The sequence below is a fragment of the Ovis canadensis genome, chromosome 5 (assembly GCF_042477335.2).
Source record: "Ovis canadensis isolate MfBH-ARS-UI-01 breed Bighorn chromosome 5, ARS-UI_OviCan_v2, whole genome shotgun sequence".
Lineage (NCBI taxonomy): Eukaryota > Metazoa > Chordata > Mammalia > Artiodactyla > Bovidae > Ovis > Ovis canadensis.
The window spans coordinates 31,274,577-31,290,408 of record NC_091249.1 but is presented as its reverse complement, the minus strand read 5'-3'; the positions used below and the strand labels follow the sequence as shown (position 1 = coordinate 31,290,408).

The window sequence follows — 15,832 nt, the reverse complement described above, 5'->3', positions numbered from 1 at the left end:
AGCCTAGCGGTGAACCCGGCCAATCACGCCGAAGTCTTGAACGGACCCGCGGAGGTGTGGCCCTCAGGGGGCGTGTCCAGGGCCGGTTCCGGGCCGCCCGTGGGCGTGGCCAGGCCTGGTACTCTGCAGGGGCCATGTCAGCGCCGCCGCCCCTGCAAATCCGCGAGGCTAACGCACACCTGGCTGCCGTTCACCGGCGCGCGGCGGAACTGGAGGCGCGGCTGGAGGCAGCCGAGTGCACGGTGCGCGCCCAGGCCGAGCGCCTGGCGCGCCACGACCAGCAACTGAGTGCCGCTTTAGACGAGCTGGGACGCGCCAAAGACCGGTGAATCTTGGGACCCGGCAGGTGGACTTCTCGGAGGAGTTGGGCAGAGGCAGATCCGAGATAGGAAGGGAATACTGGTAGGGGAGACGTGGGCATTCACGTGGAGCTGGACTACTGGTGGGACTGGAAAAACAAACACAAAAATACTTGAATCGTCACTAGATAAAAGTTGAGAGATGTCACTTGGGTGTGGCTATCTAACTTAACAGGGTCCATTTTACCACTAGGCAAAACAGGCTGGTCCTGAGTGGTACAGGGACCACCAGCAGCCTGATGTAGGTATTGGAGCCATGGCAGGTTCTTGGGAGGATGGGATTATAGCGGCAGTTTTGAAGAGTCTTTCTAGCTGAGGATTCAGAGGGATGAGACCAGCGCCCAGGGAACTAAGTGTTTCTGAGGACCCGGTGGGAAAAAATTCAGAGCTGGTTGGACTTGTTACTCTATCTTTACTGAGCAACCTGCCATGCGCCAGGCCCTGTGCTGGTCATTAGGACACATCAGTAAGACCTGTACAGCCCTGCCCTCAAGCACACTGTTGGGCAGTTACAACACAGGGTGACTGGGATGTGTGTGTATGATGGCTGGGGAGGGAAGTGGCAACCCACTCCAGTATTCAACCTGCTCACAGTATTCTTGTGTATGATGGAGGGCAACACGGCTCTAGGAGGGCCCGGAGGGAAGGCTTCTTGGAGGAGGGGGCATCTAAGCTGAACAGCAAATAGGAAGAGATGGAGGGGACAAGGGAACTGATAGGGGGTGAATGAGGGAGTGTGTTAGTCTGCTGAGGTTGCCATTATAGAATACCACAGACTGGTGTCTTAAACAATATCAAATGAGTCCTCACAGTTCTGGAGGCTGGGAAGTTCAAAATCAAGGCAATGATTCAGTTCTGGTGAGCGTCCTCTTCGGGGCTTGCCAACAGTCATCTTCTCACTTTGTCCTCACAAAGCACACACACACACACAGAGCAAGCTCTGGTATCTCTTCTTAAAAGGAAACCCTTCATTACATCATGTAAACTTTCCTTACCTCTCAAGGCCCCCTTCTCCAAATACTATCACTGCGTAGGGATTCAATCTATGAATCTGGGGATGAAGGTTGGGAGCAGGGGGAAGAGAACCTCTGGTGGCCGGGTACCATAATGATTCCGTCTTGCCTTCCTGCCAGTGAGATTGCCGCCCTCCAGGAGCAGCTGCTGACCTCCAAGGCTGCTGTTCAGAGTCTGCAGGCTGCCGTGCGCCAGAGGGACAAGCTCATCGGGCAGTTGCAGCCCCGGGCTGAGCTGCTGCAGGATCTCTGCCGCCGCAGGCCGCCCCTGGCTGGGCTGCTGGCCACCCTGGCGGAGGCCGAGCGCCTGGGGCCCCTAACGGCCAGTGACTCACTCCCTGGTAGGCCCAGCTCACCCCTTGCCAACAGTACTGGGGAGGAAGAGGACAGCGACCAGCTCGAGCCCGCAGTGTTTGGGACCACTGTGTGAGTCCCAGAGAGCAGGTTCCGGAATGGAGAAAGAGGACTCCAGTGGGGACTTCTACTGCCTGGGTATCCTCAGGGTTAACATATTCCAGAGAGGACCCCTTGGAAGAGCCATAATCCTCAGCGTCAGAACCTGTTAAAAAGGCATAGGTTTCATATGGGTGGCCTGCAGGCCAAATGCAGATGAAATCAGCCAGGTTTTCTTTCTTTTTTTCTTTTAAAAAGCAAAACTTTGAATCAATCACCCTTGTTGGAGAACTGGTTGTGCTTACACACGAATCTGGATTTCTGGCTTTGGGCTGGGCTGTACCTGCCTGGATCTGAGTCCAGGACACCCTCTTTAGCAAGGGCAAGTTTCCATTCACCCCCTTATCTCTCAAGGCCGGATGTCTGGCCCTTGAAACATCTGAGTTAGAGACCTCTCTTTTTCTGGTGGAGGTGGATGGCATCAAGTGCCACATAATTTGAGTCTCTCCCTCTTTTCTCCCTCTTTTCCTGCCCCGGTTTTTGTTCCTCCGGAAGTACTCTTCATCCTAAAGCCTTATTCTTCATCTCAGCCCAGAATTGTGAACCTCAAGCCTCAGGCCATTTTGCATTGGTTATACTTAGATATTTTTTCCCCCAATTCTATCCTCCTCTCAACCCAGGAAGGAGTGTGCAGGTGGGTTGTGCCGAGATGCTGGCAACCAGGCTTCACAGCCCAGGCAAACTCAGGCATCCCGTAACCTTCTCTTCATAGCATCCTGCCTTGGGGTCTTTACACTGGCTGTTTCCTCTGCCTAGAATGCTCTTCCCCCAGATGCCACATGCCTGGCTCCTGCTCACTCAGGTCTTTGCTCAAACGTCACCTCTTCTGAGAGGGCTTCCATGACTGTCTTATCAGAAGTCATTGTTCCCCATTCCACCCCCGCTCATTGCCCCATTTTACTTCCTTTATGTAACTTTTTAACCATTGGAGTGGAAGCTCCATGAGGGCAGGTTTTTGTTTTCTGTCTCCCATGCCTGGCACACCCTGGGATCCAGCACATCTGATGAGGCCCCTGGCAGCTTTCCTTTCGTAGCACCAGCTGGCTCCTTTTTCTAATCCTCTGAGAATCTATTTTTTCACTCCTTATTTGTATGCTGCCCTTGTTGGCCAGAGACATTTGAGGCACTTTGCTTTTTTTATCAGAACAGGGAGCAATGTCCCTTTCTCTGCCCAGCCCAAGTGCCTGGCCTGGGACTATGGCAGCCGTTTCCTGCCTCCTGACTCAGGGAATCCCCACCCCAGGAACCACTGCGGGGCACAGCCCCTTTCAGCCCGGAAAGCTCAGCATCTGTCCTCCGCCCTGCAGAGGGTGCCGCCTGGCATCACATAGTGACCCCCTCAGTGTGTAACAATGGCCCAGTTTTCTCCTCTGGACGAATAAGGGGGGTGCTGTTTGTACAAGGGGAAGGCAGGCTAGGGCCTGTCTACGCTCAAGAATAAACCAAATGACTTCATGGCACCACTGGTCCCTCCTCCTTTCTTCCTACTGGAGAGGTGGCTGTTGTGCTGCTCCTGAGTCCAGGGTGGGGCCCCACCGGGTGGGAGCTTGTGCCAAGCACTCCACATATACAGCTCTGTCTCTTAAGCCACCTATGCACACAGGCATTGCCCCATTTTATAGCTATGCAAAGTGAGGCTCAGAGAAGTAAAGTGAAAGGGCCTCTGGGTTTGGAGGGCCCTTGCCACTTCCAATTTTTTTTAAGTAAAGTTAATTAAAATAAAACACAACCATTTATTTGGCTGTGTCAGCTTAGTTGTGGCACATGGGTTCTTTGTGGTGACACAGAAGCTTAGTTGCCCCATAGTATGTGGGATCTTAGTTCCCCAACTAGGAACTGAACCTGTGTCCCCTGCACTGGAAGGCAGACTCTTAACCACTGGACCAACCAGGGAAGTCCCCCCAATTTTTTATTGTTGAGATTCTGATTCAGAGATGCGGAGATGCCCAAACAGAGCTACAATAATTGTGATTACGTTTTACATTTCTTTATAGAAAACCCCCTGATGTTTATAATCCTCACAAAAGCACACGATGGAGCTATTTCTTTGTGCCTACACAGAGAATGCTGGACTGCATGCAGCAAGTCACGAGAACTTCTGCAGCAGAATGTCACTGCAGTTTCTCCTAACAGTCGATGGTGTTGCATCCGCTGTGGCGTGAATCACAGTGACAGGTTGCTTGTGATCCACAGCTTGGCTTCAGTTGGGAGCAGCAACTTCGGACAATACCATTGTGCTGAGTGCAACTCCCAAGCTTTGAAAAGCCTCTGATGATCTCTGGGTCTCTGTGGGTGGGCAGGGGATCCCCAAACAGGGGCCTGTATTTTAAGTCCTGTAAAATCCATTATCATCTTCGATCTTAGCCTGCTGATATGAGGCTCAGTTGGCCAGATGTCCAGTCTGATGGCAGGCCTTCTCTGCCGGTGGTCTTGGTTCCTCTTGGATTATGGAAGTCAGGGGGCCAGGGGTCCTTCTCTGGCCAGATAAGCGGCTTGTCATGAGCAAGCCCACCAAGCGATGTCTGAGAACCGGAAACCAACCCCCAAAAGACCCATGTTGACAAAAGTACCACAACTGGCCGTAATTAACTACTGAGAATTGCTTCGTCCAACTTAACATTAATGTTTACACGACTGGCTGCGTCTCAGCTCAGCCAGCGCTCGTCTGAGCAGCTCCTGTTGGATGTAGGCCTGGGCCATCTCGAGTCTTTAAACTTGAATTCCTCAGCAGCTTCAGCTGCAGCCCTGTGGAAAGGGGTTGGGGGCTGGTGAAGCCCAGAGAGGGGAGGGGTCGCATAGGAATTGGGCCTGGCCTCCCCTCATCTGGGACACTGGTCCCTGGCAGGGCTGGGACTGCAGCGCCCCTCCCGCACTCCCCCCACCCTCCTCCTAGCCTGGGTCTGGCTCTCTCCCAGGGCTGGGAGAGAGCAGGCGGACGGTGGTCGGGCAATGCTGACAGCAACAGCGCCGGCCTGCCCTCCTTGGCCTTCTCCACGCCCCGCAGGGCTGTGCTTGTGGCCACAGGGCCCTGGCATAGGGAGAGTTACAGCGGGGCCCCTCCTGGTCTCCAGGGCTGTTCCCTAGCAACAGCCCTGCCTGGCAGGACGCACTGCCAGCGCTGGGCACAACGGGCAGGAGGCAGGCAGAGCGGCCACCCGGACTCCAGGACAAATCAAGGCGGCCAGTCCGTAGCCTGGTGGCTGAGCAGGAGCCCCTCCTCCCAGATCTCTAGCCCGTCCAGCCACCCAGAGAGCCCGGAGCCAGCATGGATGCTGTGGACACCACCATGGAGAAGCTCCGAGCCCAGTGCCTGTCCCGAGGGGCCTCGGGCATCCAGGGTGTGGCCAGGTGAGCTTTCCTTTCACATCTCCCCGACCCCCAGTCCCACGGATCTTTTCGAACCCCATACCCCTGCCCCCCAGATTTTTTCGCCGCCTGGACCGGGATGGGAGCCGCTCCCTGGATGTGGGGGAGCTCCAGCGGGGCTTGGCTGAGCTGGGGCTGGTGCTGGACGCAGCTGAGATGGAGGGTGTGTGCAGGCGCTGGGACCGTGATGGCAGCGGGACGTTGGACCTGGAAGAGTTCCTGCGAGCGCTGCGGGTGAGCTGGGGGGTGCAGCAGTGTCCCTTCCTCCCATTGGGGTGCTGTGGAGGCCAAGGGGAGCCTCTGTGCTTCCTACCCCCCGGTCACCACCACACCCTCCCCAGCCCCCCATGTCCCAGGCCCGGGAGGCGGTAGTTGCAGCTGCGTTCGCCAAGCTGGACCGCAGTGGTGATGGCGTGGTGACTGTGGACGATCTCCGGGGGGTATACAGCGGCCGCACTCACCCAAAGGTGCGAAGCGGGGAGTGGACTGAAGAGCAGGTGCTCCGCCACTTCCTGGACAACTTCGACTCCTCTGAGAAGGACGGGCAGGTGGGTGCCTGCATACCCCGGTCCCTTGTCCACACCTCCGGAACCCCTCCAACAGCCTGTCTGCCCCCAGGTCACGCTGGCTGAGTTCCAGGACTACTACAGTGGTGTGAGCGCCTCCATGGATACAGATGAGGAGTTTGTGGCCATGATGACCAGCGCCTGGCGGCTGTGAGCTGCGCACCCTCATGCAGCCGGCACCCTGGAGCCAGGACCGCTCTCATCTGGGCTTGGAGCCGAGCAGCCCTGGGGTGGGGGTGGGGAGGAGTGTGGCAGGTCCGAGGCCACAGAACCGGCTGGACCAGGTCTCCGGGTGTACTGCTTGGCCACCAGTTCCCCTAACGGGTCACTGGCTCAGGACCCCAGGAGGAAAGGCCCCTTGCCCACATTGTGCTAACCCCAAACCTCCTCCCATCCCTGCTCAGTGAACCCTGCCTGCCAGCACCCCTACCCATCCCTGTGGGTCCCCGGGAAGCCAGGCCGCACCTGGTGGGGAAGCGGACAGCTCTTGCGTGAAGCCAGCTGCTGCGAGTCTCGGAAGGCAGCCATTCTGGGTCACCTGCCCAGGTCTGCAGTGTGGGGCAGAGGCCACCACCCTGCGGGCAGGCCAGGCTGCTTCCTGGTCAGGTTGTCCGGCTTCCTGAGGCCCCTGGGGCATGCAGGAGGCCAGCGTTTTAGTTAAAAGTTTTAATGTAGTTCCCAAATACATTTCATATGACAATCTTACATAAATGTTCCAAAACACGTGGGCATTATCTGGTTTTTACTTGTCACTAGTTGACTAAGGCTTAAAGCAGAGAAGTGTGACCGGATCTGCTGGGGGGGCCTTTGGTGATGTCCCATGGCTCAGGCACGGCTGCAGGGCCACCCCGGGGTGCAGGTGGCGTGGCTCAGACGGCCCCCTCCTCGCCCTGTCAGGGCGGGCGGGAGGTTTCCTGTGAACCCCTGGAGCCTCCTCTGTGAGCCCTGATGTGGGGGAGGCAGTGCCCAGTTGCTCTTGGCCACACTCCGGGGTGGGCAAGCAGAGGGCGCGCTCCTGTGTGTGCTGAGAGCACGGGTTCTGCCTGCTGTCTGAAACCGCTCTGCTTGCTGGCCCCTCCTCGAAGGCCCCACCAGGGTTGCGCTCTCAGAGGCCCCCAGCCCTCGACAGTCCTGGGGGGGCAGAGACGTCCAGGGCCTGGTGAGGGAAGAGTGGCCAAGAGCAGGAAGCAGGCTTGCACCTGGGTACCCAAGGCTGGGTGACCCTCGTCACGGGCACAGACAGGAGGATGGAGCCCCCCGACCCCACATCCAGTGACCCTTTTCTAGACAAGCTCTCCAGGCCCAGGGCCCAATCTGTCCACACCCCACGACTTGGCCTGGAGGAATCCCAGGTGGGGAACCCATGGGGCTGGCTCTCGAGCAGTCCTGAGTGCCCCCACCATGGGGGCCGGGGTCACAGGGGGAACCAGGGTGCAGCCCACAACGCAGCCACGCCTGCTCCACACACAGAAGTGCCTCCTTCAACCTAGGAAACCAACACAAAGCCTTGGGGGGAGAAAAGATCTAAAAATAAAACCCCCAAGTCAGAACGTGGGGGTGGGAGGTAAAGATGGTGGTAACAGACGGTCCAGCAGGCCCAGTGTTACACTGTGAAACGGCCTGGCGGCCTGGGCAGGCGGCAGGGGAAGCCGGCGACACAGGGAGGTCGGGGTGAAGAAACGAGGTGTCCCAGTCCCAGTGAGAAGCCGTGACAAGTCTTAATGTGCCATTTCAATTCAAGGTGGGGAGGGAAGAAATGTTCTTTTTCGTTTTGCTCATCAATATGATGAGGTTCGTGTCCCAAACCACATTCAGGCAGTTCCCGAGTCTGCTTCTGAACGGGACGTGCGGATCCAGACTGTGGCCAACCCAGCGGGGAGTGTGGTTCCCGAGCCCCGTGCCTCGATGCTGCCGGGGGAGGGGCGGGTGGGCAGACAGACGGACAAAGCAGCAGGCTCGCGGCGGCTGGCTCCTGGCGCTATGTGCTCCCAGCCGTCTGCCCATCGCCTTCATCGCCGGCGCCTGTGGGAAGCAGTGGCCTTGCTGTCAAGTCCCTGCCTGGGACACAGCCCCAGCCCGGGCCGCCCTGGGACATCCGACTCACCGCCTGTGGGGGCCCCCGACGGGGTCAGCACATCGTCGTCATCACTGTCATCCTCGTTGGATGGGGCGGTCCCAGGCTCAGGGGCTGGTGCCTTGGCCTCCTGTTCCTGCTCCACGCGGCTACGCAGGGCCAGGATGCGGTGGTGCAGGGCCGCATACAGCTGGCCTGTGTCCTTGGAGCTGGCCTGGGGGCAGAGGGGAGGGCCAGGTGACTAGGCCTCTCGGGGAGACCCCTCCTCAGTCAATGAAGCCCCCAGGCCAGGACTCGGAGTGGGGTGCCTGACCTCCCTCCTCAACAAACCCTGGGGGCAGCAAACAGAAGCTCCTGTGGGTGCAGGTCTTGCCCTCCCGACCCTGGAGGCCTCCTGCTCTCCCTGGCCAGGCCCCCGTGCAGGGCGCCCAGTGTTGGACGTGGAGCTGCCCGCTTGTGCCTGGCAGCCGCCTGGCCTCTACCGGGGCTGCTCACCGAGATCAGGAAGACCTTCACGCCCTGGTCCTCAGTGTCCATGGCCGTGATGCGGATGCTCTTCTCGCTGGCCTTGTCCATCTGCATTTGGGCCCACAGCTTGGTGTTGAGGATCAGTCGCAGGCTGCCCTGGGTCCGCATCACTGCAACCAGTGAGGACGTCAGTCCTGCCCGCCCCCGCCCCCTACCCCAGGAAAACAGACACACCTGCAGGAAAGTCAACATCCCAGGGAGAAATCCCACGACAGCCTCCCACCCGCCCGTCTGCAGAGCAGCAGCCCTGGCACCCCTGCCACTGAGGTGAGTGCAGTGGGTGGAAGTGGTGCCTGGACGGGCTTCCTGGGAAAGGGGCTAGTTAGGGGGCAGTAGGGGGCATGCGGCATGAGGGTGGGCTGCACACTGGGGACATGCCACATGAAGCTGACACCCCCTGACCGTCGTCACCCACAAGCCAAGGTCAAGCTCCCGCCCCATGAGGAGGAGCTGAACACTAGGAGGAAATGCTGGGGCTGACTGCTGCTCAGCGCATCCCTCAGGAGATGGCTGAGGGCAGCACTCGGTGGAGAGAACCTGGGACAGACCCTTCCCTCGGAAACGCAGGTGAGACCTGAGTTCCACCCACAGCCAGCCCGAGGTCAATGTCATCCTGCTTGACCTGACCCGGCCTACCCTCCTGTCTAAGCCCCAACCTTGAAAACCTGGAGCAGGTTAGATGTGGTCACCCCAATCCAGGTGCCCCCACCCCACCCCCCAAGGTGAGTTCTGAAGGAAGGTCTGTCTGTGCCAAGGGTCAAAGGCTGTGTGGGGTGAAAGGAGAGCATGGCCAGAAAGGACCTCAATGAGGAGGGGAGGGCATGGCTGCAAGGAAGCTGACCACAGCCTGATGACCAGGGGATAAGCCACGACCTGGGGTCTTGAAATCCTGTGCCCTCTCTGCCCCCTGCTTGCACGTTTCCATTAGAAAAACTGGAAAAGAAACAAAGGGATGTCTACGGGCAGGGGTGCAAAGACCTGTGCCCGAACAGGAGGGCCATTTCCATCTCTGTTCCAGTTCTGAGCCCAAGCACACAGAACACTGTTGAAAGGACACAGTGTGAGCTACACCTGGGCCAGGGATCAACATTTCTATAAAAGTCGGATGACAACTTTTAATTTGGGAGGATAACTTACAAAAAAAAAAAAGATGAGTACACATGTCTCACACATATGCAAACATACTCACATACATACTTTTTGTAACAATCATACTTTCAGGAATAAAATTCATGTAAAAAATAGTACCGGAAACATTATGAGTCAAGAAAAATTAGGAACCCAAACGTCCATCAAAAGGGAAATGGCTAAAATATATTCAGTCAGTGGAATATTAATGTGGAAGTTTTTCAAGAACTTTTTAAGTCATGTTTTAAGGCAAATGGAACAACACAGGAACATGCTCACTAAAGAGAGTGAGGGTAAGAGGGTAAGACAGAATCGCCCCACTTCCTTAAAAAAGGGCCACAGAGCAGGAATGGATCTACCCAAATGTTCTCAGCAGGGATTTCCCTTTTTCATAGTGAGATTTTAGCTGATGTTTGATTTCTTTGTTTTCCCACCATAAAACAACTGGCACTTTTATTATCGAAAAATAAGTTCAAAAACTGCTGAATCCTTTTATCTATTTTCAGAGTCAGAAAGAGAATCAGAGAAGGACTGGCAGTGGGAGCCTCTGGGCTGGGTGGGATGGGTCCCTCAGGTTGAGGGCTGGCCATGGACACACGTCGGGGGCCCGAATCCCCCAGGCCCCTCACGGGAACCCGGCCACAGCTCACCTAGTCGGGACTGCAACGTCCCGTCGTCAGTTGACGCCATGTCGTTGAGTCTGAGCAGCCCCCGGCCTCTCTCCACCCACGACTGCGAGGTCTTGTCAAAGACAAACAGCTTACATTGGATCTGCAACACAAGGCAAACGTGCATGAACCACTAGGTTCAACAAACAGAAGGGTATTAAAAAAAATCACTATGGAAATGCAAATCAAAACCACAATGTGGGGGACCTCTCTGGTGGTCCTACGGTTAAGAATCTGTCTTCCAGTACAGGGGACACAGGTTCACCCCTGCTCGGGGAACTAAGATCCTACATGTTATAGGGCAGCTAAGACCAGACATAACCAAGTAAATAAAAAGATAAAAAAATCCACAATGTGACACCACTTCACACTCACTAGGATGGCTGTAACCAAAGGACAGATGGAAACAGGTGCTGGAGGATGTGGAGAAAGTAGAACCCTCACACCTCGCCGATGGAAATGGCAACTGGTGCAGCTGCTGTGGAAAACTGTCCTTTAAAGCGTTAAACACGGACTTATCACACAGCCCAGAAATCCCACTTGTAAGCATCTGCCCAAGAAGAGTGAAGCAGGGGTGCACTGAGAAACCTGTACACGAGTGTTCACGCTGCTGCTGCTGCTGCTGAGTCGCTTCAGTCGTGTCCGACTCTGTGCGACCCCATAGACGGCAGCCCACCAGGCTCCCCCGTCCCTGGGATTCTCCAGGCAAGAACACTGGAGTGGGTTGCCATTTCCTTCTCCAATGCAGGAAAGTGAAAAGTGAAAGTGAAGTCGCTCAGTCGTGTCCGACTCTTAGCGACCCCATGGACTGCAGCCTGCCAGGCCCCTCCACCCATGGGATTTTCCAGGCAGGAGTACTGGAGTGGGGTGCCATTGCCTTCTCCGCGAGTGTTCATGGGGTATCATTAATTCCCCCAAAGTGCAAACAAAGCAGGTGTCCACCAACAGGAGATGGGATGAGCAAACGTGGTCCATCTGTACAGTGGACAGTCACTCAGTCATGAAGAACGAGGCTCTGACACATGTTCCAACAGGGACGAACCCTGAGAACATGCTGCTCAGTGAGAGAGACCAGACCCCAGAGACAACACAGCATGAGTCTGCTGACATGAAATGCCCAGAACAGGCACATCCAGAGAGAGAGAGAGGATTCGTGGTCGCCAGGGGCTGGCGGAGAGGGGGATGGAGAAATCACTGCTGAAGGGCAATGGGCATAAGGCTTCTTTCTGGGGCAAAAATGTTCTAAAGCAGTGATGACATTTGTACAACTTTCTGAATGTGCTAAAAATCACTGAACTGTACACTTTAAAAAAGGTGAATTTCATAGCATGTGCACTGTATCTCAACAAAGCTGTTTTATGTTTAAAAAAGTGCAACAGAGACCATAAGTAACCCTTTACAGAAAGAAGTCCGTAGATCTTTGTTAAGTCAACATCTCTTGGTAGTAAAATGAACCTGTGAGTAGGGATACAGCAGTACCACAGAAAACTCCCCAAAGTCACATGTATGTGGTTTACAGACACACATTCGGGTACGTGTGGAAGGATGAAGGGCAGATGGAGCCCTACCGCCCTGACCTGCCTCCCCAGAAAGGGAGGACCGTGGGGACGTGGCAGGAGGGCCGTGAAGTCTGGGCTAAGAGGAGGACACAGCACACTGGGACGAGACAGTCAGAGCTGCTAAGCGGGCGGCAGGAAGAAGTGTCTGTTTCAGGTCTGTAATTTGTCTTGAGACAGACCGTGCGGCACAAGCAGGTGGGCACTCACCTGCAGCACGTTGCTCTCGGCCTCCTCCCCGGTGATGACCTCCACCTTCTCTAGCAGGCACTTCCGCGCCGTCGCCTTGGTGTAGGCAGCTGCTGACTCAGCCAGGGACTCTGCAAAGTGATTAGCTCAATGCCACTGACTATTGACTTGGCTGGGGGGACGGTGTACCGCATGGGACACCCCAAGGGGGCCAGTGCCTCTGGGAGCCACACCTTGGCCCACAGGGGACCCTGCTAACGCACCCTGTGACTCTGCCAGGAGCGGCCAGCACAGCTCCGGTTCCCACTCTCCTAGCTCCGGGGAGAACAGAAGATAGCGAGACCTCTGAGGGTGCTGAAGAGTAACCCCTCAGCTGCCTCGGTCGGGGACAGACACCTCACCCCATTCTGGGTCACCAGGCAATGCCTGGGCCTGGCTGTCCTGAGCTGGCCAAGCCCCTTTCTGCTAACTGGATGCCCGCACTCATGGCTGCAGTTCACAGTGTCCCCGGCCACCCTCCTGGGACAGGACCAAGGCCTACCTTTCTCAGGGGTGGCCTCCTGGGACGAGGACTCGGATCCGGACTCTGCTGCTGTGTTTTCTCTGTTGGCATCTGAGCTGAGTTCATTTAACTTGGGTGGGCTCTGTGGGGAGTGAAGGTATACAGAAGAAGGTGGGTACGTGGGGAGGTGGTCCCAGTGGGCTGACCACTGCAGACAGGAGGCCCCTCTGCTGGGAGGTGGCTCTCGGCATGTTCTCTTCTGGGCAGAGGGTTTCTCTCAGCCAGCTTCCCTCTTGGGAGCCTGGGGAGCTGCCCAGCCCCAGCCCCTTTCCACTCAGCACTCGCTGAGCATCCTCGGACAACACCCTAGACATAGGCCTGCCCTGGACGTTGTATGTGAACTGCCTCTGGAACCTCTCTGGCATCACCAGGAGGCGGGGGCCACTAACTGACCACAGGCCACCTGGTCACCTTGGTCTGTGAGGCAATTCTTTGACTACTTCGTTGTAATCGAAAAAGAACACTACTGATACTCAAGAAAAGCAGCAGGGAGTTCCTCAGCATAATCAACACAGAGACCAAGGTGCCCGGAGTCAGGTGAGCCCCCACCAGCACCTGAGCCACCCTCACAAATGGATACAACGAGGGTGGGAATGTGTGGTTGGGGGAATAAAAGGAAAAAATAAGGAAGCAGGTAACAATTCTAGAAGCCCATCCTGGGCCAGAAGACGACCCGAGGTATGTGTTATGGGTGCAGGGGACACTGTGGGGGCCCGTCCGAGGGTGACACCCCCACCACCCACTCCGTGCTGTGGCCTCACAGTCGGGGTGGGGCCACCCTCCCCTGGCGTCAGAGGTGGCTTGTGGTGGTTCCAGCAGCACACAGCTGAGGGCTCTGGCCGCCAGCTGCCCCACTTGCCCTGAGATGAGCAATGACAGGAAGGGCAACCCAGGCTCCCGCAGAGCCTCCCTGGGCCGCCAGGTCTGTCCCTCCTGGCCCCGCACGCTGTTTAGGCTGAGTCTGAGTTGGGTCTTCTTTCTCTTACTCGGCAAAAGAAAGCACTCTAATGTCACAGCAGGCACACCCCATGTGCCCCTGTGACCTGCGGGTGGCTCTGGAAGTCTCTGGGCCCCAAGGATCATCTCCACGGGGTCACTCACCAGCACGCGCTCACTCATGTTCTGGCCAAACACGAATTTGCTGCTGGCGGCGTCGGCACTGTTGGTTGCATTCTCTAAGCTGCAGAGGAGATGCACTCTGAGTGAGTGTGGGGCGTCAGGGACACAAGGCCAGCGGTGTGCAAGCCTGCACACACAACACGCACGGCTGGAGCAGAAAGCAGCCGAGGCCCCACAAGGCCAAGTGGGCCGGTCTGCCTCGCCAGGGACAGGACCCCACAGGCTCTGGGTTGGGCCCCACTGGGAGGCAAACAGGAACCTTTGGCTCCAGTTGCCTGGCACCAACTGCTTAGTCACTGTGAGACACACCGGACGCCCATCTCTCCAGCCCCCGGAGGAGGGCACCATCACAGAGAGGCTGAGTGCAGGGGCCATCTGCCCATTCCCCGAAAACATGCCTCTGAGACGTGGTGCAGCTCTCTGGGCCCCTCCCCCGGCCCCACACCAAGGAGGTGACACCTCCTACCAGGCTGCAGGTGGGTGACAAAGGACGGCCCTCAGGGAGCGCTCGGCAAATGGCCACTGCCACGGCTGTCAAACTTCATCCAGGTTAAGACATCATAGGCTGCACGCGCCTCCCAATGTGGGAAACACTGAGGTGCATAAAACATGTCTTAAAACAACTGATGTGCTCCACTAACTGGGGGCCAGGCTGCCGAACAGCAGGTCACTGATCCCGCCAGGCCTCTTGGAGGCTGGCGTCTGAATGGTGCCTGCCCTGCTGGCCCAACTCCCAGGCAGGGTGTGCCTTCCTCCCCAGACACCCCAGCAGCCAGGCTGTGGGTGAATGCCCCTGCCAGCAGCGCCAACAGGGAGCCCGGATCCAGCACCTGGTGACAGAGGCCACTTCCAGGATGGGCTGGACAACCCCACGGGACTGCAGTCCTACCTCAGCTGTCCACTGCAGTGCCCCCCACCCCCCGACCAAGTAGGGAAGGAGGGCTGGAGGTGACTGGAGTTTGGCTGCCTGGGCCCCCCACCCTCCCAAGGAAGGACTAGGCTGGTCCAGGGACAGTGGGTGACTGTGGGTCCCCCTGAGGCAGAGGCTTCCCCGAGCAAGGCTAGGCCCCAGCCCGAGGCACACACCTGGAGCTGATATACTGAAGGAAGTAATTGGTCGCAGCTGGCGTCTCTGAACTGGGGTGTCCGGCGTTCTCCATGTCTGCCACTTCAGTGTTCTCATTGATCAACTGGGAAATGAGGGAAAACACTGTTCAGGGGACGGCATGTTCAGGGCCTCAGCAGCTCAGCCCATCTGCACAGGCCCTGTGCCGACACACAGCTCCATCTACATGCATGCGTTCTGGGGGTTACAGTTAAGATGTAAAAACAGTCCATGCTAGGAAGCCTTTTCTCCTCTGTTTAAAAAAACACTTGGGCTGGCAACCTGTTAGCATTTTCCACCAATGCTTCTGCACCAAGAGATTACAGATCATGTACAAATTTCATATATTAAAGGGTTCATCATAAACAGAAGCCTCATTTCTTGAGGCTTCTTTTATGCCAACTGTCGTGCTGCCCTGGTTAAACACATTCTCCAGTACAATTCTCCTGGGAACACTGTGAGGTGGGTGTTAGCGACTGTGTTCTGAGAGAGGAAGCAGAGGCTCAGAGGGGTTAAGAAACCACACCTTCAAGTCATTCTCCATGCAGAAGCCAGGATGTGGCCCTGAGACCCAGGGGCCTCCATGAGACGCTGCCCCACCCCAATCTCAAGGCAGCATGGAAGACTCGACCTGAAGGCCCAGGTCCCTCTTTTCCTCCTTCCTGCTCCGGAAAGGGAGCGGCTGCCAAGGGACTCGTTATTTTGCCGAAAGCTGTGCAACATCAACACCTACTTGTGTCTCTGGGGGCATCCGTGCTTCTGTTGGACAGCGGGCACCAAAGAAGGAAGCAACTAGTGCGGCTAGACACCTTCCCTGCACCCCAGACTCTCGTCTCCTCACTTCAGGGCTCCCCACTCTCCACACCACTGACCCCGCACCTAGCTGGGTCCCTGAGTGGGGAGGGGGCATCCTGGGCACTGCAGTGTGTTGGTCAGCGGCTCTGGCCTCCACCTACTCAGCATCAGTGCACCTACCCTCCAGTTGTGACAATGACTGCTGTCCCCAGACCCAGCCTCCAGAAGCTCCTGCCTGATGAGCTGATGCACATGGTGCAGACGGACCTTCTGCATCCAGGGCTGGGACAGGTCTCCCAGAGGGCCAGAGAGCGGGGTCCCCAAAAGAGAGCCCCTGCCATGGCCACAAGC

General features: G+C 56.9%; 3 protein-coding genes across 7 annotated transcripts in view; 2 read left to right on the top strand and 1 right to left on the bottom strand.

The window, feature by feature from the left end:
• Positions 1-54: 54 nt before the first annotated feature.
• VMAC (vimentin type intermediate filament associated coiled-coil protein) lies at positions 55-3,285 on the top strand. The gene is made up of 2 exons (XM_069591380.1): positions 55-325; positions 1,493-3,285. The coding sequence occupies exons 1-2, from the start codon at positions 135-137 to the stop codon at positions 1,800-1,802; spliced, it is 501 nt and encodes a 166-aa protein (XP_069447481.1). The 5' UTR covers positions 55-134; the 3' UTR covers positions 1,803-3,285.
• On the top strand, positions 1,836-6,480 carry CAPS (calcyphosine). Of its 2 annotated transcripts, none has more exons than XM_069591378.1 (4): positions 1,836-5,173; positions 5,248-5,425; positions 5,533-5,739; positions 5,810-6,480. In XM_069591378.1, exons 1-4 carry the CDS (start codon positions 5,091-5,093, stop codon positions 5,909-5,911), a joined length of 570 nt encoding a protein of 189 aa, XP_069447479.1. In that variant the 5' UTR covers positions 1,836-5,090; the 3' UTR covers positions 5,912-6,480. The 2 variants fall into 2 exon arrangements, with proteins under 2 accessions (XP_069447479.1, XP_069447480.1); XM_069591379.1 differs by having other exon boundaries at positions 2,501-5,173; positions 5,365-5,425.
• The window catches only part of RANBP3 (RAN binding protein 3), a 51,194-nt gene continuing 41,770 nt past the window's right edge, over positions 6,409-15,832 (bottom strand). For all 4 annotated transcript variants that reach the window (XM_069591373.1, XM_069591377.1, XM_069591376.1 and 1 more), the window contains 8 exons: positions 14,668-14,771; positions 13,564-13,642; positions 12,442-12,544; positions 11,922-12,031; positions 10,138-10,258; positions 8,327-8,469; positions 7,862-8,045; positions 6,409-7,779 (listed from right to left, as the gene is read on the bottom strand). In XM_069591373.1, the coding sequence (XP_069447474.1) occupies positions 7,736-7,779; positions 7,862-8,045; positions 8,327-8,469; positions 10,138-10,258; positions 11,922-12,031; positions 12,442-12,544; positions 13,564-13,642; positions 14,668-14,771 (888 nt within the window). In that variant the 3' untranslated portion in view covers positions 6,409-7,735. The remainder of the gene's footprint in view (positions 7,780-7,861; positions 8,046-8,326; positions 8,470-10,137; positions 10,259-11,921; positions 12,032-12,441; positions 12,545-13,563; positions 13,643-14,667; positions 14,772-15,832) is intronic.

Excerpts from the sequence above, each read along its gene's own strand:
- VMAC (XM_069591380.1), top strand. The coding sequence starts at position 135 with ATGTCAGCGCCGCCGCCCCTGCAAATCCGCGAGGCTAACGCACACCTG. Across the intron at positions 326-1,492 it reads CTGGGACGCGCCAAAGACCG|TGAGATTGCCGCCCTCCAGG; the intron begins GTGAATCTTGGG and ends CCTTCCTGCCAG.
- CAPS (XM_069591378.1), top strand. The coding sequence starts at position 5,091 with ATGGATGCTGTGGACACCACCATGGAGAAGCTCCGAGCCCAGTGCCTG. Across the intron at positions 5,174-5,247 it reads GGCATCCAGGGTGTGGCCAG|ATTTTTTCGCCGCCTGGACC; the intron begins GTGAGCTTTCCT and ends CCTGCCCCCCAG. Across the intron at positions 5,740-5,809 it reads CCTCTGAGAAGGACGGGCAG|GTCACGCTGGCTGAGTTCCA; the intron begins GTGGGTGCCTGC and ends GTCTGCCCCCAG.